Genomic DNA, 24662 nt, shown 5'->3' on the forward strand with positions numbered 1-24662 from the left:
TGACTCCTCCACAGTTGGCCAGTGGATCAATTCCAATTTGAGTGCTTTTGGAAAGGCTCTTTTTCTTCAGTCCATGTTCCAGTGGCAGAGCAGAGAAATAGGCCTTTCCATTTTAGTGGGATTGATGATGGTGGTGTTCAAGCCAACACAACAGCTTCCAATTTCATCTGCGGGTTAGCTGCACATGAAAAAGAGTTGAGAAATGGAGACTGGAGCTGGAGATGTATCAATGCAATATTGATATTGTAATACGAGGTGTCACCTGGCATTTGGGTTAACATGACGGACGGTGTGAGGATGCTTTTAGGTATCATGTCACACACCCATCCTTTAGGTTATAGCAATACCATGACATCTTAGGAAATACAGTGATTCACTTTGCTGCTGTGTGAGTTATATGAGAAGATTGATATCACTCTAATACCTAGCCAGTCAATACGAAGCCCGAGCTGAATGGATGGCTTATCTTGGCACAAAGACATGAAAGAAGGGGAAACGGTTAGCCTTAGCCGTCTTCAAAGGTAACTCACATAGCTCACTGTTTAACAACAAACAAAAACCGGCGTGTTAAATTTGAGGTTTAATGTATTATTCATTTTCTTGGCTAGAAGCAGTGACTTTCTGGACTGGATTAGCAAGTAAAAAGTCTTCTGGCGATGACGAGACTGACTGCGCTCAGCCAAGAAATAGACTGACACTTCATCTCCAATAAAACTGTAAGTTTGTCCTTTTTAAAAACATTAAACATGATATAATTAGTAAACATTGGAGGTGCTGGTTAGTTGATATCCATTGCCTCAGCCAGGATAGCTGTTGTTTTTTTTTTTTTTCAATTTTTATACAAAGCAAATCTTGCCATTGAGCAGCTACAGCTTTGTTATTGTACAGATATTAGTTTGTTATTGATCTGCACATCTAACTGTTGGCAAGAAATCAGATAAGCATATTCCTCAAAATGATAAAGTAATTTATTATTATTAAAGACTTGAAGCACAGTCTTTCTTAAAATATCCTCCCAATATTGCTATTAAGACTAAGTCAAATATATTGTGATTTGCAATTTTACCAATGTTGCCTTGCTCAGCAACAGTGAGTAATGTATTAGTGGTTAGTTGGTTAAATGCATATATACAGTAGTTGAAGGTCACGGTCACAAGGCTTTCATGTTCATTCTGTCTCTGAAAGACTTCCTCAGTTTGTTCCTTGGTACAGGAGCAGGACCGTGATGACTGGGTCTGATGAAACCATGTTCTGCAGTGGTTTCTGGTTCCTGGGTTTGGTGGTTCTGGTACTCCAGCTGTTGGAGAGGAGGCTGCGGCGGACCTTGTGGTTGTATATCGAGGACGCCCAGTGGAGCATTTTTGCGACTGGAGGCCCCAGCACCTCCAGCATTGCTCCTCTGGAGCTGCTGGATGATGGCGGAGAACTTGGCGTCCAGAGATGGTCTGCCTGTTTTGGACCTTGTGGTCAGGCGTGACGCACAAGTGCCGGTGTTCTCCTTCTCCTGGTGTATGACAGGAGGAGCAGGAGGGGGTCTGGCAGGAAGAGGAGGTCTGGCAGGACGGGTGGGAGGAGTATAAGCCACTCTGTCAGAGGGAGGGGGCGGGGCACGTCGCTTCTTGTTGCTGTTGGATGTTGAGCCGGCGTTGGGGCTTGAACAAGGAGTGGAGGTTTTGCTCTGGGACAGAATACTCTTTTGCACGACCACTGAATGTGATCCATCGAACAGAGTCGACCAATGAGGCACTTCCTTCTCCTCCTCCTGACCAATTAGAAAGCGGCCATCTGTCTCCTCTATCTTGTTGTGGATAATATCTGCAATGCCCTCAAACCTGCTGGGTGAATTTATACCTACAAGGAAAAGAAAAGGTATAAAATATTAATATATAAAGGCCTAGACATCAGGTTTATACAAGCCTTGTGTCTTTTTTCCCCATGTTCAATGGATTATGACAATGACACCAAAGCACAATTTCCTAATTAGTATGGGAAAAGGATTTTTTTATTTTTTTTTTAAATGCATCACCACTGAAATTAAAGCCATTATACAGTTACCAGAATATATTAACTTCAATGAGGCATTTTATGCACTTTGCTCAGTATCCTCTATAAATAGACACAAAATACATCACAAATGAAAACCCTTCAAAATATTAAACATCAAGCATCTAACTCTATTCATCCACCTTTTTCCAATTACTCTACTCACTGAGGTCGTTGTAAACAGAGTCGGCCTGCTTTGCGAGGAAGAGCGATGGTTTCCGTGGTGACGTGACCTCGATCTTCATTAGCTGGTCGCAGCAGTGCAGCCACTGGCCTGATTGTCAACAGGGGGAGGCATAAGAGGCAGAAATATGATTAAAAAAATATATTATGGTCTCCGTTCTTGCAAAGAACTAAATTCATATACAGAAACTGCTTCAAATGTTGCTTTGTAAGCTACTGAATAGAATTTGTACAACACAAATCTGGCAGTATGATACATAATCCTGATACAGATATAATCCGGATACGATATTTTCTATATATTGGGACATATTGCAACCCCACCCATAGTCTATTTTCTCTCAGTAATGGTAACAATGATATATTTGTGAGAGGAACAAAACCACAGTCAAGAACAGTTCCATATCGATACAGCGCTTCAAAGAATGAATACAGTATCACAATATTTCAGTCTATTGATATCCCAAGTCCCAAGTTGTCACTCACTCTGATCATAGAGATGCTGGTGGAGAGTGTCCAACCAGTCCTCCAGTTCCTCCCTGGTGTCTGTGGTGAAGACAACGGTGTCATATCCCTCATGTGAAGGGTTGATGATGGACATACTCCGGGATTTCTGGCCTGTTCTCTCCTTCTCCATCACACGGATCCGAGTGCTCTGTGATATTGACAAAAAAAAAAACACGAATATATTTAACCTGAAATAAATGTTTTCCACAGAATCCAAATGACGGCTACGTTATGAGACATTGCAGTTAAAAGTGCATCTCTTCTACTGCAGAAATTAAATATTCAGTTGAAAGCAGGATCTCACCGAGTACAGTGTCAGTTTGCATTTATTCTGCAAATGTGAAGTAAAACTGATCTTTTGTGTGTTTATATTTAAATCACACATTTGAACAGACTATAAAATAGAGATGTAGTAACAGTCATAACAGTACCATTAATCTCTTCCCACTCTTTTGCTTCTCAATGTATTAATCTAATATCTTAAAGAGAGAAATTTAAGTGAAACTTTTTCCAGGTTTTGTGATGTTGAGATATTTGAACTATATTAACTGCAATATTATTCTCTAATAAGAGGTGTGTATTGTGTGGTGAGGCATCGACAATAAATGTAGAATGTGAAGGTCAGAACATTGTCTCACCTTATTCACAGGTATCTTGAGAGTAGGGTGCACTTTTGCATCTATTTCTTCTGCAGTGAAATAACAGGACAAAAAGCCCGCACTCAAGACACAGTAAAGACTGCAGCAGCGGTTCATCCCCTCCACAGTTTGCTAGAAATTTCCAAAAAAGAAGAAACAATAGCACTTAAGATTTTTCAACCTTGGAACCAGCATTGGGGCTCATGTTAATGACAACAACAGTCAACTCACCTTCTGACTCAGGTAGCCGCTCATCATGCTTTGTGTCATACACACTGGCTGTGCAACCAACCGACAGCAGAGGTTACCGTAAAGTGGAAGCCAAGATGACCACTCAGCTGGGAGGTAAATAAATCCCATAAATATATTACACGATATTGTGCAAAAGTCAACATTAGATTGATTGTTGTAGCAGTCATATAATGACATCCAGAAAATATGGAACACATGCAGTATGCAGTTAAAAATAAAAATGTACAGGTCAAAGGTTTTTAGCATGAGCTACTCTTTAACTGAAATAATTACATGACATCATCTCTCTTAAAACGAGTGAATCCCTCATTAATGTCACTAGTAAAACCTGAGTTTGTCTTTCTGTTTCATGTTGAGAAATATCTGTATATCTATATCTATATGTGAATAAGGACATTTAAAATTATTTTTACAGAAACAAAATATATATTTAAATGTCAAATACTGACTCTAAAAAGAGAACTTCATATTACAGGTGGATTTAGTAATAACAGTCATTTTTCTCCCATGTATTTATTTTATGCATCTATTTGAATCACTCGCGCAGAAAAATAATCCAAGTCAAACTTCAATCATGGGTTATTTTGTTTAATTTTAGCTTTCAATATTAATAGTGAAAAAAATATTAAATTTTCCGCTGAATCAAATCAGGAGATAGAAAGCATAATCCCTTTATATCCCCAGATATTACATTTCTACGCCTTTGTCTCTTACCATTTTGGAGGACAATGAGGGAGTGAGACTGAAAGCTGCCCTCAGACTCAGACAGAGACAGAGTGGTGTAGGCCAGCAGGCTGTACTTGGCTCCACTGGTACAGGTAAACACACAAACACAATACAAATAGTAGCATGATCCTCTCAGAATTTTGATAAACATGTTTTTTTTTAATTCACATGTAAAAATGCAGGTGGTAGTTAAAAATAACTACAATTTTTTCCCCATAAAAATGATTCAGTGGTGCCCAGTAGAGTACTAATATACTAATAGCTGTGGGAAAGAATATATACTGCATCCACTGTTATCCAGAATATTTTATGGAAATCATTCTATATTTTTAGTAATCCTGCTAACAGATAAATTGAAAATGCTAGAGAAAACATAATATCCCTGGCGGGGGTAATTAACTAAGCCATTGCATAATAAATTATAAATTATACTGTTCTTCATTGAGCTATCTTTAACAACCCCAACACTGAGGCTACAGCTACACCTTTTAATCAGTAACTGGTCATAATAATCAAATTAGTTTCCAAATTTGAAATACGGAGAGTCTATAAAGGGTTTTTACAAGATGACTGAATACATACGGGGGAATAGGGTTGTTCTGCAGGAACGTGTCAGCATCTGGAGTGTCCAGCAGAGGGCAGAGCTTCTTCCCAGCTGTTTTTCCAAAGGAGTTTCTGAACTTCTTGGCCAGTTTCTTTGGCGTGTTTGCCATTGTGAGCTCTTCCTCCAGGGCGCAGCTCCACAGCTCCACCCTCAGGTCAAACTGAGGAACTGCTTCTTTACTATGTCAGGGAGAGAGAGAGAAAGGAATATGAGCAAATAGCATGAATAAACCATGACATTAAAAATGAAAACCATTACACCAAACTCAAATGAGTGAGTGCAGCTCGTCTAACTGTTCCACTCTGCATATTTAACATGTACAAATAACACATACTTACAAGATGGTGACCCCCTCAAAGCAGATGTCAGTAATTGATCTGTCTACCACCACCATCTCTGTGTCAAACACCTCAGAGCCAGTCTGCAGCAGACAGAACACTGCCACTCGACGAGAGCCTGATTAATACAGGGAGAGCACAGTACATGCTAGTACAGCAGGTATCTGCAAATAACACAAAATAAAACTGAACAGAAGGCATGAATGGTCAAATGGTAAAACACGAACAAACTTACTCCCTCTATTGTTAAAGTGGTCTGAATCCTTCCACAGCAAAGGAACACGCAGCCCTACATCAGAGAGGAGGAGAAAACTCTATTCACAACGCAGCACTACAGGATAGAATGATTGCGGGTGGGGGTGCAATCTTACCTGATATTGCAATTGTCCCATTACAGGGCACACGGCCATCTGAATCTGGATCAGGGCTGAATTAAGAATTTCAATTCACTATTAAAACTGGTGACAATCTGTGTATCATTGTTGCAAATCCCAACCCAATCAATTAAGATGTATTACAACCTGATGTGCAACTATATACTTTAATATGTTCTGAGCCTAACTTCCAGTGATTTCAAACATCATTTCCAAATGCCAGACATCATCCACACCTAAAAACCAGCAAGCACCCAGATCCCTTACCCATTGGCTGCTCCCATCATATCATGTTCCTGTTTTATCTTCTGCAGATGAGTCAAATAAGCCTTGATCCTGGCGTTGCAGGTCAGTAGGTTCTTGGAGGTGTTGAGAACTTGCTCTCTCTTACTGCAGGCGAGTAGCAGCTTATAGGCCCCGTCTCGCATTCGCACCTCAAAGTCCAGCTTTTCTTGCAAGTTAGTGTTCTTTGTGGAAAGAACATAAACAGGAGACATTTCAAAATAACCAAATTATGACAAAACACAGACAGGTAGCTTCTTCTGAACTTGTGTTAGTCCATCAAATAATATTCTATAACAGAAGAAGAGGATGAGAGATGGACATGATGAGACCAAACATGGATTTTGCTAAAGTGAAGTTAGAGTGAAGTTGCCCTTGAGTGTTGTTTTGGCACAACAATGAAGGTGTGACATTGCTCTGTCCTGTTAGTAAGCGATGTACATATATTTGTTTACGTTGTACCTGGATTGATTTTGGCAGAAACAGAAGAGGGCAAAATGTTTCCGGAACAATCGATCTACTTGCTGTTATAATCGTCTGTATTTTGTGTGTGTTTATGTAGTTAATCCTCCCTGCCAGAGGGAGGTGCTGCTCCTGTTGTGTTGTGTCTCCCCTTGATTTTTGCAGGTGGTGGGTGGAGATGCAGATTGGCCAGGAGCTGATCAGGTCAGCTGTCAAAGGATGCCTGCTGGTGACATCTCACTTTTTGGTTTCGTTCTGACCCCCAGCCAGACCATGCTGAATTGCATTGTGATGTGTAGCTTTAAATTGATATCATGTTTTGTTAAAACATTTTGAACAGAGAAAACAAAACAAAAAAATATTATTTAGTGCAGTCCTGGTAGGTAGAGAGGTGAGTAGCCATTTTTGTTTGGGAACCTTTTTTCCCCCTCCTGTTTTATGTTAGGGAGGCAGGTAAGATTCCTGTATTTTCTTTTACTATTTATTTTTGGACAGGTAAGTTAGTTTTCTATTGACAGATATTTTGTTTGTTATTTTGGCCTTGCTCACCCTGAAGTTAAACTACCATGTGTTAAAAATACATTTGTGTTGGTCTGCAACTTTGGTCGTCTTGGTCTCTGTGAGTTGGAGGGGAAAGGGAGAGCACTTTTGTGTTACGCTCAGATTACCCCAAGGCCGGGGCACAACATAAATTGAGGGGCTCGTCCAGGATGTAACATTGCATACAGAATATTGCTGGAATCTTGTGATGATATGACGTATTGGTAGCTTGCTACAACCACAGAGGGTGTTGTTTTTCATCACTCAAGAGCAACTTGTTGGAGAACGGCAGATGACATGGTGAATGCAGAAGGGGATCAGCTAGTTTCATCATGACTAACAAGCAGAGTGAAATTAGATCATATGCTAAAAATGCAGAATGGAAATGCATGCATGCATGCATGAATGGTATGGTGCAAGCAACTAATCAGGGCAACTCTGAAAATATCCCGGCCCATGCCTGATTTTAAAAATACTCCCTCTACAGCTTTTTAGGGACATACTCATTCTCCATAATGAAAATCTAGCATATGCACCTGTAACTTCTTAGAAATTTGTCGTATGTATAAGAAATTCATATCCTCCACTATCTGCAAGGTGTCATTCAGAAGACTTGGACATCGTTTCATGCTTTTAGCCTGAAAGGACATTAGTTTGTGCAGAGTTAGAGCAAAGGAAAGGACAGTATTTCTTTACATGCACAGAGAAACAATGCAGTGGGGGTCTCTGGTTTCACGAAACCGCATAAAGGGGCGACTCCCCATTCTGACAACTGGTGCAACTGGCTTTTCCCATGGAAATGAAAGGTTTGTGATAATACAGTGGTTCCTAAACTTTTTCTGAGGGGCCCCAAAAAAGACTCAAAAAAGAGGGATTGATCAAAAGAAATAGATTAATAAGAGCAGACACTGGTGGGACTGAATGATTGTAAGAGCCAGTGTGCATCATTCAATTGTACTTGACAGCTATAATTGTATATAATGGTTTATTTGAATTATTAATTATTTTTTTATTATTTATAAAAATCACACAGAAAAACTTGCCACTCCCTTCACAATCATACCCATGCTTTGCTGGCAGTGCAATAGGGCTGCAACTAATGATTATTTTGTATTAACAATGATCATTAGTTACAGTTTCACCCATAAAATGTGAGGGAAATGGTTAAATCTTTATAAATATTTCGCACGCTTTAAATGACGACGTTCTCAATGTGTTGTTCCTCGCAGGAACCTAACAATAGACTTTCATAGAGCATAGAAAACATAACATTCACATTTAAGAATGTGAAATCAATCATTTATAAACATGAATAAGAGAGCCCACTCATTCTGATTATCTTAATCATTTAAACTGAAGTTAGTAAATTATTATTAACGGAGTAATCACCACATGTGCATGCACCACGCATCAATCCACCCCGGTTACTATAATTCAGATCCCTAGTTTGGGAACCACTGAGAATGTTTGAGACAAATATTAGAAAACACAATTGTTGTTTGATAAAAGGCTTCCAAATATGTTATTAAAGCTGTGACACTGACAAAGCAGAGGAACCACGCATTAACTTGCTTGCGTTAGTAGCTTTGCACGCTCTTAATAAGACGCCCTCCGGTGACAAGTGTCATTACGACTCGAGGCTAAACCAACTGCTCTCTCTGTAAGTCTTTGAACAAACATACCTCTGTTTGTTGGAATAAAGTGCTCTGTCGTATTTTCTTGCGTTTAACCTCCATGGCGGTGGCGGAACCGACCGACAGTAACGACCGAGCGCCTCCCTGTCGTTTAGAAGTTTGAACGTCCCGCTGGGTGTCCATGTGTCCCGAACAGCCAACAACACTGGCAGCACATTCCTGCTCCAACCGCTAACGGACGAGGATGTTCGATTTGTGTCACCTGATCTGCCGGAAGGGAAATATTGTCCAGAAAACAAACAAAAAAGCAAGCCAGTTGAAATTATCCGAATACATTCACGAGATATATAACACTACTACGGAAATTCAAACATATTAATATTGTAAAACGTCATTATTTACTTTGCTTATGATGCTTCATATCATAAAACTCGCATTAATCAACTCAAATATCAAGACCACTATTTATGGCGCGATATTATTGAAAAATTATTCAAATTAATTGACACAACTATTTTGAAAGTAAATTACACCGTGGTTAAACGAAATAATTTAAATGAGATCTGAAACACGTTATCCGCCTTTTTCGGCGGCAGGTCCTTGGTCATAAACCGAGTGCTTTTACGCCTACAGAGAGGTGGCGTCATGACGTCACCGTGACAAACAAAGCAGGAGCGTACCGGTTTTGAATTTAAAAAAATATATATCTTATCATTGAGGTATCATAAAAACAAAAATGGATGTCTTGCCAATTATGTAGTAATTTAACACCTAAATTAACTGTTCGTGGATTATCAATGTATTTATTAAATTCTAGTGACTAAGCCTTTATGAACTGAAAATGAACATAAGGAAGGTAGAACACGTGTTCAGTACAGGAAAGGATGCCCGAGCGCTGTTTTGTTCCTCATTGCAATTGTATTTATTTCAGTCGAACTTTACAATCGTTTGGTTCCTGGTGAAACCAATTCATTCGAGCTGCACTTAACATGCAGCAGGAACAGTCAGCTGATGATGGGACGCACAGTCGCACAAAAGACCCTGAAACGTGATCAGGCAAACCAGGAAACCAGCCCGCTCTTCTCTTCACCCTCCCTCTGTCTGAGTCGAGTTGGAGGAATCCACGGTTGGAAGTGTGGACGCAGGCGCTTCTGGAAGAACTGCATGAACCCACAGTCAAAAACCGAAACACAGGAAATTACGGCGACTGTTTTAAAAAATAAAAGGTAGATCAAATGCAATACATATATAACCATTTGAAACAATGTTTCCACAGTGACATGAGCCTCTTTGTCATTTATTGTATGGTTTCTCTTTTCTTTTTTTTCAGCAGATTTTATTTTATTCTTTTTTATGTCCGGTTTACCACGTTTCCTGCAGGTGCAGCTAAAACAGAAACACTTATCTTCAATCCATTTAGTATATTCCAAAGAAAATCAAACTACTATTACTACATTACTACTGTTAACTACTATTTTCACTTCCATTAAAAGAAAAAACAGTTAATTAAGCTTAATTCATACACCGTTAAATGTTAAATTAGCCCTTGCATGGTTTGTATGAAATGTCCCAAAAAGTTAATTTCAGGAAAGAACCATCAATCTATTATCAAGCACTGGGAATTAACCATAAGTATGCAAGAAAAACATGCTTTGATCTTAGTAAAAACCTTTCTATTTTAATTATGTATATATATATAATACTGTGATCTGTCTTCAGTATAAGAATTTGAATGAATTACTTTATTTATTTAAAGGTGACGTTTTATATATATATATATGCTTTGTATATATATATATATATATATATGCTTTATATTATATTATCCATTTAATCACTACCACACAGATGCATGTGCTAATTGATCCAGTTATCGGTAAACCAAGTTCAATGGATGTATTGGTTATTTTTTATTTTTTTATTCTATTTTATTCTTTTTTATATTTTTTATTTTTGTCATTTTCATTTAACTAATAATATACAACTAAAACACAGCAAATAAGAAAAGAGGAAACAACTAAAATCTCATGTCCTATCCAATACAACGACATTATGCTTTTAATTTGAAAGTTGATAGCGGCGGTCTGAGTTGTTATTTCCGCCGCGTTGACGTCAGCGCGTTGACGTTTGTCCGCGCGCCGCTCTGTGGCAGGCAGCAGCGTTTTGCTGAGCAACGGAAAGAGAGAAGGCCGTCGCTGCTGTTGCCGCTGCTGCCGCCGCCGCCGCACAGAGGCAGGGCTGGGCTCCTCACACACACATATACACACCCTCAACAGCAGCATACAGGAGAGAAAAACGGGGTAAGTGAAGACTGGACTTTTACTTTTATTTCGTGAATGCTATTTATTTACCGCCTGTTTTAAAAGTAGGCGTTTAGTTGGACAACCGACCATGTGAAGTTCACGCCAGAAATAATTATGGAAAGAGTCGATTTTAGGCTTTTTCTGCTGTCCACCGTTTTGTATTTATTTGGGTCTCCAGTGTCCTTACATATATATATATATATATATATAAAAACATTATCGGTCAAATTCGGAGCTTCGTGACATTAAAAACTGAAAACACATGGTTGAATTTGATGCATAGCGTTTAATAAACAAGCACATACACTGTTATGCTAATAACGGCACAGTCTGCCCTGACTGTTGGCTAACTGTATGGCTACTATTGTCAGCAGCAGCAGCAGCGGCATGACCAGCATGCCCTGCTCCGCCTTTGTAAAACCACACAGCCTCACCACTCTGCTGCCTCTGATCAAACAGCATCACCGGACACATTATCTCCATATGCTCCATCATTATATTTCTCAGTGACCTGTTTTCCCCCCTGTTAGTTGCATCCTCCTGTAACCGCATGGAGGCTGTGTAGGCAGCGGGATGCACATCAATGACGAGCGGTCGCGTTGGACGCTTTGTGCTTCCCTCACTGGAAACACACACGTCTCCGAGTCCTATTTAATTTTAATCAGTTTAAATCTTTAATATAAATATAATAGTATGTATCTGACTGTGTTATGTGGCTGCAGCGTTTGCCGATGTCCGACTCGCTCCTCCTCCTCCTCTTCTCCTGTGTGGAGGCTTTGTTTTCGTGGGGCAGATGTAGCTGGCCTACATGCATCCGCTCCCTCTTTGTGCTTTATGACTTTGAGATTTGCTGTCATCAGCACATAAGTAGTGAAATAGCAAATCATTTCGTATACACGCATTACCACAGCTTTAATAATGATGCCTTTCAAGTCCTAATTAGGATGACATCTTAATCTTAAACACAGTAAATGGTGTTTGTTTATCAGGGCCAGACTGTGATAATGTCTTAGTCTAAATGCTTGAAGCAGATGCATGACAAATAATTCAGTTGTTCATCTGTTTGAAACACTGGAAACAGACTTCTATTCAGAGCAGCAGCAGCAGCCTGGTTGTATCTATTCATCTCAATAATTTCCCTTTATTGCATTTAGTGCAATAAAGTCAGTGAAGGTTACATACATTCCTGATAATGGTTTGTAACACAGTGAGCTTCTCACATACTGGGCTGATTTGTTCTTAAGTATATATTGGCTACTGCAGTGAGAGTTGTTAGTCTCCTCCTCCTCCTCCCTCAGCTGTAAGAATTCAATTTTTTTTGGTTTTGAGCCATAGAATGTGCAGATAATACCATCCAGTCCAGTTTCTTCTTCTTCCTCCCTCTCGTTCTCTCTTTTATCCTGCCTTTTTTCCACCCTCTTTCGTGACCGCTGCAAATGTGGCAGACTGCAAGCCGGTTGGCTCTGCAGGCAGTTGCATTTTTGAAAACTGTCAGTGTCACATGATACTTTCACCAGAGCAATGTTCATTGTAAAACGTTGATCATAACAGGACGCTATGTAAATAGGTTGTAAAAGGGCACTTGGTTGTTGTGTGTTGAACTTGTCTTGTGTTGATTGTTTTCTTGTGAAAAACTACTAACCATAGCATCATATGAATTAGTATTCTTGTTGTTAACGGTCAGTGTGGCCATAAGTTGACTTATTAACACTGAACTGACAAAATAAAAACAATTGTGCTTCTTTTATTTATCTTTGCTACTTACAATTGTGTTCTTAATAGAATCGTATGTTAAGTTGTTGTAGCGTGATCATTCATCACAGAGATTGTTAACTGCAATGTTATGAACCTGTTTTCTGTTCCTGTGTGAAGCTGGTACCATGGACTTTGTTGTCTGGCCTGTCCATGGCTATTGTGTGTAGTAGGAAGTTTAGGAAGTGAGTTAATTTTACTTCACTGGTCAGGGACTATTATTTGTGACTCAAAACAACGCTGCCTGAAACTTATTATTCCATTAAATTCTACCCAAGTGTTTTCTTTAAGAGTTTTTTGTACCAGGGAGTCCATGGTTAAATATAGCAGTGAATCTCACTTCTGTAATCTGTCATGGTAGAAATGTTGTCCGGGTTATGAGAGTCACACTGCTTGGCCTGGTGAGGCTTGTGCTTGTGTGCAGTGAGAGAGAAAAACAAGGGAGATACACAGAGAAGTTTGAAATAACTAATCATTGGCTTCTTCCTTGTTATGGAACACTGAGGGCGAGTCTGTTTTTTCCCCCTTAATTTAACTTCTAAAAATGAAAGAATTAAACAGATTGAACGTCACATCTGTTTTGGGGTGTAACATACTCCCTAGCGAGTTTCCTGTATTTTGTGCTTCTTTCCACTGCAGATATTGATCTTGTATTTTGGTATTTTCCTTTCCCAATTGTCCTGTTATGTTAACGTTTTTTCCTCCTCAGTGCCAGTGTGAATTTCATTGTGAGTGTTCATTATTTTTGTCTGCTGCTGCTAATGCTATCACTGTGGGCAGCATAATGCTGTGGCCGTAATCATGGTAGGGTTGGCCAAATACCTACAGTATGTTCCTGCTCAAGTGCCACAGATCAGTTGTTATCTGTTCATCCAGGGCCACAGAGGGCGATGAGAGAACTCACCAATGCCAACTACAGCTTTTACAGCGATATAATAGAGTGATGTATTCATTAATTCTATATAGTGGACTTAAAGCTGAAGTGGGTAACCTTTGGTGATTTGTGTTGTCATTTTTCTGCCTATGTCTGGTCTTTGTGAACAGAAAAGAGTTGACATTATTTATATGATGTGTCCTTCATCTGAAAAGGGGCTCGGTCAGGCAAAACCATCAGACCTGACCTAGGGATTGTTTGTGTGAACACAAGAAGTGTTTATCCTGTCAAACTGCTGGATTTTTGAGCAATAGAATTTACCTCTGAAACCTTTCGTCGGCACTTGTTCGAGTTTCAGTTGTACTCCAACCAGTTTGCAGTCCTCTCGCTTTACTAGCGCAATGCTGCATTTGGCTCCACCTGTCCTGACATAAAACTTCCCGTGTGCAGTGCAGGAATATCGCCAGGTGACCTGAGCTCTGGAGCTACACAGTACAGTTTTAAGTTTTATAAATTAATGAATATGTTGTTAAATGTGTAATTTAGTGAAAACATTCCGTACGTAACTGGCGGCCTGTCCAGGATGTACCCCCCCTTTCACCCTATGTGAGCTGAGATTGAAGCCCCCACAACCCTCATGTGGAAGATAAAGTGGTAGAAGATGAGTGAGTGAAGAGTAATTCCATACATAATTACCATCCTTTTTCTTCTACAACTTGCTTTGTCATACTGAGAAAACTGTCTCTTGAAATAAGTGTATCTCAGTGTGATCTCTGATAAATGTACTACATGCTCACATGATACAGAGACTTGATCAGATATGCTGGAACAGACTATAGGAATAATAGCTTCATTTTCTCATGAAGTGCTCAAGGGAATATTGTTTTTATTATTATGCCTTATAGTTTTCAGCATGCATGAAATCAAAATTTCCATATGTAGGTCTGTAGGTCATATGGTATACAGAGGTCACAGAGCATGTGCTGTCTTTATTTCTTAAGGCCAGTGGATGTGCTCACTGTCTAGGTTGTGTATGGTAATAACAATGAAACGGGTGGACGGATGCTGGCTAAATGGAGGTTTTTGCTTGTTTGTTCCTCTCGCCAACTGTGATGTGTGTGTGTGCATGTGTGTGTGTGGGGCCGCTTTTCAGCACCATATGGTCTTTTCTGCTGCATGGGCTTTTTTTTTTTCACCCACATTCTACATGTCCTGTATAAGCCACATTAACACACATAAAGCCACTGCTCACTGAAGTTTTATCCTGACATCATCATAATTTATTTTATCACTGCATGGTGCTGTATTCCTGTCTGAAAAGATTAATGTTGGTGTGTAGTCTTTATCTGACTGCATAAATTACTGATGGTGTAAAATGTATCATTGAATAGTATGCCTTTTTAATTCTGTATTTAATATTCAATTTGAATTTTGAAGTTAAGTACTTTTTTTTAATCTAATGCCAGGATTTAGATTTACAGAAGCACAGTGTGGAAAGCATGACCTACTTTAGTGTAATGCACTGTCTGTCTTTGTCATTCGATACTGTGCATATCTCCATGTTGTTCTATATGAACATGTTAAAACAAATGAAAAAAACAGTTAATGCAGTTGGTCTGCATTTAGTATATGTGGTTAACCACCAAGTGGTTCAGTTCGGTATGGTATATTATGCAATTATTTGTGTTTCCATTGTCAAACATTGAGAACGGTACCAAAATAGTCAATCTGTACCACCCTTCCTCTGGGGTACCTAGCACAGTGATTCAGCTCCTATGGGTGCTGATTGGTCGACTGAGAATCATCACTTGGCACATGACAGCAGGAAATAATGGAGGTGTTTTGCTTAGCAACCTGCAGTCTTCTCTGAAACAAAACCAATCTTCTTGTGATAAACAGCCACATGCCAAGAAATGCAGGATGTCCTCCATTGTCATCTTTTGTTTACTATGTTGTGTTCTTATTAATGATATTCATTGGCGGGCAACACGGTGTTTTGCTGCTATGATGTCACTTTATTTGCGTAGCTGACACAGCTATCACACCCCGGCCCATGCACCCCGTGGTGGAAACAAGCCAGATCAGGATTTTCTGTTCCAAATTGCACCACTGTACTGCTTGGTAAAAACAGGACTTTGCTGCCAAACTACATTCAGCTTTAAGTCTTTTTACAAGCCTTTATAATGGCAAACTCAGAATACAGGCTTACTTATGAAGGTTTTCAGCCTGCAGCATTGGTTGAGGCTTTTCTCTGACAAATTACTGTATTGAGTTCAGGTTTCAGTGGTGCAAGAAAGACAAATGTTTAGACAAGGGCTCTTTCTAATACTAAGTCAAATAAGGTTACCCTAACAGAATATATCTTTTATCTTTCACACACTTTCAGACTGAAAACCCCAGAGATAAAATACTGTATTATTTAACTACTATTAAACACAAGGCTGATGATTGACTAGCAGCCCTGTAAATTCATATGGGGTAGTGTCACACATGCATACAAAATCTGTTTATAGATTGTTATAAGTGGCACCCCATTAGTGTGCACACAAGTGTGAGTTTTGTGAAACCACAATGCTCAATTGTGGAAAGTAAGAGCAGGGATCAGCAAGTAAATTTGGCTAATAATTTAGCCAATAATATTGGCTACATATATAATACACAAATGTGTGAGAGATGCAGAGAATAAAATGTCAAAAAATTATCTTAACAAACTATATTTTCCCTTTGAGCCGAACGAATGCTAACAGTTTTTTTTGCAGACATTGACTCTCCGATCCTAGCTATCCATTAAAACAGCAGTGATTTTATTTTACAAACAATGAATATATTTTGTATGAAATTGTATTTTTTTTGTCGTGATAAGCAAATGAAATCATTTATCATCTGTCAGGCCAGATAGTGATGATGGCTGGCCAGTTTTGGTCCATGGGCCGCCAGTTGCTGACCGCTGGTATACAGTATAGTAGATATTTTACCCTCACTCAACCAGTTAAGTCAGTTGAGAACCAATTCTCATTTACAATGACGATTGTATAGTCAAGTTTATAATAAAGAACGACAAAGTATACATGTATATCAAGGCATATTTTATCTCAGTCGCAGAATAAAAGTGTACCTCTGTGTAGACAATAGACTGTAGCCCTCCTCCACTGAACACTTTGATCTCTGTACATCGAGAGTAGAATCAACCACTGGGGATAATAAGAAACCTTTGTCTGTCTGTCTGCCTGTCTAGCCGTTGTGTTTGACTGGCCAGACATTGTTTGGTTGTCTCATGATCATCCTTTTTTGTTCTTTACACCCCCTCATGGTCTGTAGACTTCACTACTCCCAAAGACCAAGAGATGCTGTTTTCTGTTTCTTACTGACGATGACTATGAAAGTCCTAAAATACCTTCCCACAGCAGTTTTGAGGGAATATCCTATTTGTCTTTCTACTGGCTTTATATCTACAAGATGCTGTCTTGCCCTGCTTACCCTCATTTTATCTTATTTATTGTTGCAAAGCTTCAATATTGATATCGGTATCAATGTCAGAACCTGAAATTCAGATATCTAGATGACTAAATCGTCTGTTCTTTATTCAGTCAGAGGATGCTATCTCTGCTAAATCGACTGTAACCACGGTGCTATTTATATCAGAGCAATCAGTTTTGCTGATGTTGCAAACATAAAGTGCATCATCTCATGTCTGCCATAAGATATCTGCTCGGAACAAACTATCCAAACATGCATCTATCCATCCCGTAAAATTACTGCACAGACAGTGTCAGTGTTTTATTTTGCAATTTCAACATTCTGTAGAATAAGCATCCACTCTGTTAAACACACCCTTACTAGGGCAACGCTTGGCTCACATCATAAGACAATGAAAAACCGTGTGATGACAGCAAGACTTGTCTCTCTGTTTGTCTTGGTCTTTTTCTCTCCCCTACTGTCTTTCAAGCATGTTGGTGTTTGTGCGCGTTGAGGCTACACAGAGCATCTGTCAGTGTGTGTGTTGTGGTGTGAGTCAGCTATGAGGCCTGGGATGGTTTGGGAGGTCGGAGGGAAAAAGCTGATGAGTAGTGCTGATGGTTACCCAGCTGTTGCATCATCATCATGCCTTCATCATGCTCCCCGAAGCCAGATGCTACGTGGAGAGCAACAGCCATGTGTTACTGTAAAGAAACATATGACATGAAATAAACTGTTGCCGGCTTATTTTTTTAGCTTGTATTTGTGATTGGTTTGAACAGCCTAAAAGATTGCTCAACAGCATTTTTCCAGAGAATGGAAACAAAGGGGCAATTGGTCACAGTTGATCACTCTACTTTTTGAACATCTTATTATATTAAATAAAACATATCCTTTCTTGGTGTCCAAGATGAATTCCCTCATGACAGTGCGAGCTGCCTCACAGTAGAGACACACGTGGTTTTCCATTCATGTCGGTCGACAAATCAAAGTAAGCCACACACTCACTGTGGATTCAAACATGAGTGTCCAGCACAGGAAGTGTGTGCATGCTTCCTGTCCTTTCAGTCTCCTCCATACAAAGAATTCCCAGTCATCTTAGAATAATCCTGGCCTTTCACTCCTTAATTCTGTGCATATGTGTGCATCTGTGTGCATATTTGTGTGGGTATGTGGACGACAGTGTATGTAAAAGTCTGAGGGTTGAGGAATTCCTGCCAAAACCATGAGGTCACTATTCCTTCTTGTTAGTCCCAGCAAATATGCTGATGAATGGTTAGAATATAGATGAGAGAGACCTTGGACTGTGAGTTTGATTTTAGCCTGTCCTGTCTGAACACTGAACATCTAAGTATTTACAACATTATATCATCTAGTAGTGTTTTTTTGTAGTTTTTTATTGCTGTATGTCTGTCTCTGTTGAATGGCTGAATTGCACTGATGGTTGTAATTGATTCTACAAAAGAAATCAAACTGCTTTAATCACTTTTAGATTGTGTGAGAAAGCTTTCTTTCCTTTTATTTATCATAGAAAATTTAATATATTCAAGTTGTGGGTGTTGTTGGACAAATCGAGTAATTTCAAATCTTACAAGATTGAACGTTTATGTTTTGTAATTTAACTTTAAAGCTTAAACGAACACATATTAAGCAGACAGAACCTCCTCACAGCTGTGTCTCCTTTATCAGACCAGCCTCTGCATTCCTCCAGCTGTGCCTCGCTTTCATGTGTGATAGCGAGAAGGTTTTTTTTAAAGGCACCACACACGCTGGCATGCATCACATTCAGCCTCCTCAACAACCACACTCTCATTAACCTTGCAGGCTGCAGTGAGTGTGCAGCGGTTACTGCGACAGCAAACGCTCTAATGGTTTGGTTCGAGTGAGGAAATGCAACCACACATTTTTATGGTGTAGTGTAGTTATTCTATTTCTCTAATAAATGTATGCTTAGTGTGTTGCACCCAAGGACAATATCTGCTCTATATCCATAATATCATACATACATAATGGCAAGAAAACAGTAGAGGAACATCACATGTACTGTATATGCATGAGAAAATTGGCTGCTGCATCTGTTGTCCTTTCTTTCAGTGTAGTCCTTTCAGTGTAGGTATGTTAAGTTGGGATGGATTATTTGGAAGAATGTGTTTGAATGTTATAGATGTGTATTTAATAAATTCTTGGTCATAAAGTCCTTGCTTTATTTTAATCCGTTTAGGTCATCATGCGCTACAACTTGAAGGCAAAAATAACAGGTGTATGTCAAAAAGCTTTTTCTGTGACTGATTACTTACTACTGATTACAGTATATTCATATTGCGTATCACTGTTTATTATTTATCTGCCTAAAACGTACATGTTAAATGTTGTACACATCATGTTTTACTGGGATGAAAACCTGAAATGATATGCGTGAGAGACATCAGTTGGAATAGTCACTTCCTCAACAGCAATGATGTAAGGAACCATCAGAGGTGTGCAGTTGATTAAAATGTTACCCTGGGGATTTCTGAGTTAGTATACATAGTACTTAAGAGGTTAAGTGAGTTTGAGCTTAGCTCAATAATCTGTAATTCCCTCTCTGATGGGCTTTTCTTGGCACTTTCTACACAAGACAGTACAGTAGAACATTAGTGCTTTCTAAAATTACCATTTCAAATCTCCCCTTCCTATGAAACCTGTGTTATATTTAGAAATAAATAATTGTAAATGAACAACTGTCTTATTTCTAGTCAAACGTAAAGGCAGTAACTAAGAGCAGCAGTTTTTTTAATTGGATTTTGTAACGGACAAAAGACTCTCCTCACTCTCGTCATTATCTTGTGACAGTGTGAAAAAAATCAAATCATGAAATGTGCTTGTGGCTCCTGAACTCTGCATCCAGTTACTCCGTCAAACAGCTTCTGTTACACCAGTTATTTAAACTGAACAACAGGCTGAATAAGCAAGCAGTTAGAAACCAGTTATACAAAAGTGTAACATGGCCGGACAGTCAGAAAGTCAGAGGAGCTGGCTTTGACCTCCTTTCCAGCACATCTAAAGAGAAAGAGGGAGAAAGAGGAAGAGGAGGAGGGAAGCGGGAGGGAACAGAAATGTCCTACTGGTGAGGCAGGCCAACATTCCTACATCACTTCCTCCTTCAACATCTGGCAATGATCAGAGCAGGCGGGTCGAGAAAAAGGATTTGTGTGTTACTGGATGGATCTCTGTCCAGACGTAGACACGAGTGAGGCATCACATTACAAGACCGCCCACTCTGTCTCATTCCTCCTAGCAGCAAAACAAAATGAAGAAGGATGGAGTGTTTATTTGTGATTCTTCTGTCTAACTTAATTTCTTCTCTTCAACATATATCACTGGTTGTTGGGGCTGCAACTAACGATGATTTTCCTAATTGTCGATTATTTTTTCATTAAATCGAGAAATTGGTCCATAAAATGACAGACCATGTTGAAAAATGTTTTTTTGTCCACAGACCAAAATTATTCAGTTCTAATGGTTTCTTTGTTTTATTATAACCAAAAAATATTCCCGTTTCGAAAAACTTGTTATAATTCTTTTTTTTTCTTTTTCTTTTAAAGCACTCGATTGATCGAGTAATTGATTTAGCCCTATTGTTTATTGTGTCATGATACAAATGAACTGTTTCTCAGAGTGCTATAAACTAACTAAAAGCTCTGTTCCTCCTTTGTTTTCTCTCAGGATGGCCTAGCTGTGTTGTGCTTTCAGTTTTGCTATCACCAGAGAGCTACCTGGACCACAGGTGGGTTGTTAATTTTACAATTTTTTAAACGACTTTCTTGCATTTAGATTCTGTTTTGTCTGTACATGTACACAAACAAACAGTACACACGAAGTGTGAAGGCACTACCTTCTTTTGTACTTTGTATTCCACTGGCCCTGCTCTTTTAGTTAACTTAGTAAGGCTCTAACTTTACATGGGTATTCATATAAAGACAAATCTGTGGGATTTAATGAAGCATATTGAATTTTCCGTTTATTGGATTACGGATGAACAGTTATGTATTTGCTTTTGTCTCAGCAGGAGTGTAGCAGAGACGGCAGCAGGGAGCAGAGATGAGTGTGACCTCCTGGTTCCTCGTGAGCAGTGGGGGCACTCGCCACCGGCTCCCCCGTGAGATGATCTTCGTCGGCCGGGATGACTGTGAACTCATGTTACAGGTATGAGAACAAACATACTTGTATGGCATTTTTGCTGCAGTCCTCTAAATAAAACAGATGTTATTGGGTGTGTTGTTGGATTTTCACTAATCCAATGTCCTCTCTATCGCTTTAGCTTTTCAAAGAAGAACATTTAAATGCCATAGGAAACGGAGCCTGACTCTCATTAAAATATCATATATATATATATATATAAATATATTGTCACATGACTAGGCTGCTGACCTCACACTGATATACTATCTGTTTACTGAGCCTCCATGCTGCTGCTCTTGCAGTAACAGAGCTTGTTTTGTGTCTGTGTGTTTATGTGTGTGCATGTCACTGAGTCTGTGTTTGTGCTCTGAAGCTGTTGTCCCTGCAGCTGCATACAGTACATCCACAGACCACGGGTATGCTTGTGTGTGTGTGTGTGTGTGTGTACCTCTGGTCATTGCACTATTAATAGAAAGTGGGGCAGATACCTCTTGAGTTAGGTCTTATCCGATTGAGTCAGTAGTAGTGGATAGAAAGTGAATCTATGGCCATAGCTCCCTCTGTTATGATGGCATTTCATTTTAAAGTTAAAGTTATCACTGGGACCAATTCCTCACATTTTTTAATGTGTTGGTGAAAAAAAGGCCTTACTTTTTATATTGACTTTACTATCTCATGCAACTTTTGTACCTATATTTTATTATCTCATTACATTTAAATCTACTCTCTGTACAGGGCTTTTCTAACTTTTTAATAATAAAAATATATAGATTTCTTGTAGGGAAATTGAATCATGTAACCATGCCTTCTGGATACATTTGAGACCCACTGGTTGTGTTGCTCCTAGCAGAATAAAGTCTGAGAAATCTAATCCAGTAATGGGACCTGTGTGTTGGAGAGGAAAGCACAAATGGAAAAGTGAAAGCTAAGCTTCTAAAATGCATTTGATTTATAAATGAAAATGATGGGACTATTACACTCTCTAAAATCACACTCTTCACTCTTTCATGCGGAGACTTAGGACAGTTTACTGTACATGTAGAATTGTATAATACCTGCTTTATTTGCAAACAACAAACACCTGTCTCTGATCTGTGTGTTTCTGGGGTTTTCCCCTGTCATTGTGATCTTCTTCTTTTGAATGATACAATAGTAGATAAGGGACATCTTCCAAATGTTTGCCTTTGTGCATGTGCATGTTTGTTTAACACTCTCACTGGCTGTTTGCAGTTGTCCTCCATGTGACTACATGCGTGTGCCTAGGTCTCATCACATGGCTAAATTGACTGCTTGTGTCGTGCACCTTCAAACACAAATACACTCACTTGCAGAAAGAAAATACCAAACCTGTAATAAATGATGATCGGAAGTTATCACACAAGTTTCATTAGTGGTCTGAGAGAGGGTTATGTTAATGTTTTGGTGTCACCTAGCAAAAATGAATGCACATGCTTACATGATTCTTACAGTTATGTTATTTACAAACTGGAAAATGGAAAATAGAATGTTATTATTCTGTTTTTCTGGGAAGGAGCATAGTCAATACAGGAAGACAGAAGTATTATGGCAATCTGGGTCATACTGTCAGATTATATCCTCTGTCTGTAGCTGAACTGATGTGTTAGTGTGTACTTGTAGTGCTCATGGAGACCAAAACCTTTGTTTAGGCTGTCAGAATGAATGGCAGTCAGTGCAGTGTCATAAGTGTGTGTGTGTTGATTACAATTTGATCTGCTTTATGTTGTCTTGTGTGCGTCTTTTCACTCTCAGTGGCAAACAGTCACTTTTTTGTTTCCACCTCACATTTGTATTCTAAGTAGGGACTGCATTAACTTCATGTGGTCAGCAGTAAACTGTATCCTTAACACCACTAGTTGGCTCTGTGGTGTGAAGCACAACAGGCAGCTCACTTTGTTTCTATCTTGTTTGATCTGATCCACTCTCCCTACGATAATCTGTTTAAGGTTAAGCTCTGGCTGCTTCCCTTAATTAAGTGCTATCATGAAACTAAAGCATGAGAGTGCTTGACCTTAGTGCAATACTTTATTAGCTGGATCTAATCACACAAATGACATGTTTGTTTGTTTTGTATGGGATTTTTAAAAATACATGAATCGAATTTTAATAGGTTTTGCTCTGGCAGTGATGAAACAAATGATTCTAGGACACTTTTTTATACATATCTGAAGGGCGTCCTAACAGACATCATTTTGGAGACACAGCTAAATTCCCCCCCCAGTCGGTGTCGGTGCATAAATTCTGAGACATTGATATGGAGGTATATTTGCCAGATTCCACAGTTCACCGTTTGTGTTGGAAACAATTTATCCTCAAAGCAGCTGATGGGATTGCATCTGGCGCCAGCAGTAAATCAATACTTTACCTCCTCCAGTCATTCATTACTCCACTGTTCTCCTTTGTGCATCTGTCCATGTGTGTGTGTGTTTGTGTGTACAGATCTGCATGAATGTCAAGGTGCCATTGATGATGTTAGACAGTCAAATACCTGCTGATATTGCTTTGATATCATACACAGTAACATTGAGACTTACTACCAAGGTTCCATTCCTTAGAGGATGCTCATACCTCCAAATATTTAACATAGTACTGTTTGCTCCATTCCCACAGCTTTTTTATCAGCGTCACAAGAAACGGTTGCTGTGATGCAGTTCACAATTTAGCTCACTTTGCTCCTTAACCTTGATGCAGCACAGGTCAAAGGTCAATGAAGAACCTTTTTAATACAGCAGCAAAGATGAAGATTAAAGCTTTCTTCTGCATGTTCACATCTGGTCTTAATGATGGGTTAATCGTGTTTGCTTGTGTTGTTGTTTCTTAGTCTCGCAGTGTGGATAAACAGCACGCCGTCATCAACTATGAAGCAGGGACCGATGAACACAAGGTCAAGGACCTGGGCAGCTTAAATGGGGTGAGTACACTGATGCAAAATTGCAAAACAAAGTGTGGTTCAGACAAAAGGTAAAAGTAAAACACAGAAATGATTAGGACAGGACAGAAAAAAAGAGAAGAGGAGGGTCATACAATGGATTGGGGACAAAGAGAGATAACATAATGATTTTAACCTGTCGGTGGGAGGAAATGAGGCTCAGATGAAGATGGAGACGAATCAAGATATACAAAGGGAAAAAAGCATAGATGTAGATGAGGGGTGTTGTGAAGGGTTAGAGGCTAACCTATTTTGAGAGTTAATGGGATGAGGACATAATCAATCTCTGTGTCGATGAAGATTTATATCAGACATGAGGTCAATTTTAATCTAAACCTAATTATGCAAATCACAACTTAAGGGCACAGTCTTGTGATTTTAAAGGGCCACTAAAATTAAACACCTTTATACCTATAACTAAGATTGATCTTAGTAGTGTGGTTAAAATGAGACAACAACCAAATGGAAGGAAGGAATACTAGTTGTCAAATGACAAGAATGGTTATGGGGGGAAATTGGGAGGTGAAATTAATAATTCTTCATACCCTCCATTTTTGTCCCTTTGCCATTGTAGTAGTAAGTAAAG

At 39.2% G+C, this 24662-nt stretch overlaps 2 protein-coding genes across 2 annotated transcripts in view; one reads left to right on the forward strand and one right to left on the reverse strand.

The window, feature by feature from the left end:
* Positions 1 to 1150: 1150 nt before the first annotated feature.
* rtkn2 (rhotekin 2) lies at positions 1151 to 8766 on the reverse strand (the record flags this gene model as incomplete). Its single annotated transcript, XM_083897663.1, has 13 exons — positions 1151 to 1851; positions 2210 to 2317; positions 2713 to 2881; positions 3372 to 3503; positions 3603 to 3709; positions 4338 to 4432; positions 4932 to 5132; positions 5292 to 5409; positions 5527 to 5580; positions 5663 to 5718; positions 5933 to 6132; positions 7486 to 7587; positions 8632 to 8766. 13 exons carry the CDS (start codon positions 8764 to 8766, stop codon positions 1151 to 1153), a joined length of 2178 nt encoding a protein of 725 aa, XP_083753789.1.
* Positions 8767 to 20672: 11906 nt separating this feature from the next.
* The window catches only part of cep170aa (centrosomal protein 170Aa), a 28634-nt gene continuing 24644 nt past the window's right edge, over positions 20673 to 24662 (forward strand). Inside the window, exons 1-3 of the mRNA XM_083897691.1 lie at positions 20673 to 20734; positions 21017 to 21153; positions 23969 to 24058. Coding sequence (XP_083753817.1) covers positions 21049 to 21153; positions 23969 to 24058 — 195 coding nt within the window. The 5' untranslated portion in view covers positions 20673 to 20734; positions 21017 to 21048. The remainder of the gene's footprint in view (positions 20735 to 21016; positions 21154 to 23968; positions 24059 to 24662) is intronic.

This window comes from Microchirus variegatus (genome assembly GCF_963457635.1).
Source record: "Microchirus variegatus genome assembly, chromosome: 11".
NCBI lineage: Eukaryota > Metazoa > Chordata > Actinopteri > Pleuronectiformes > Soleidae > Microchirus > Microchirus variegatus.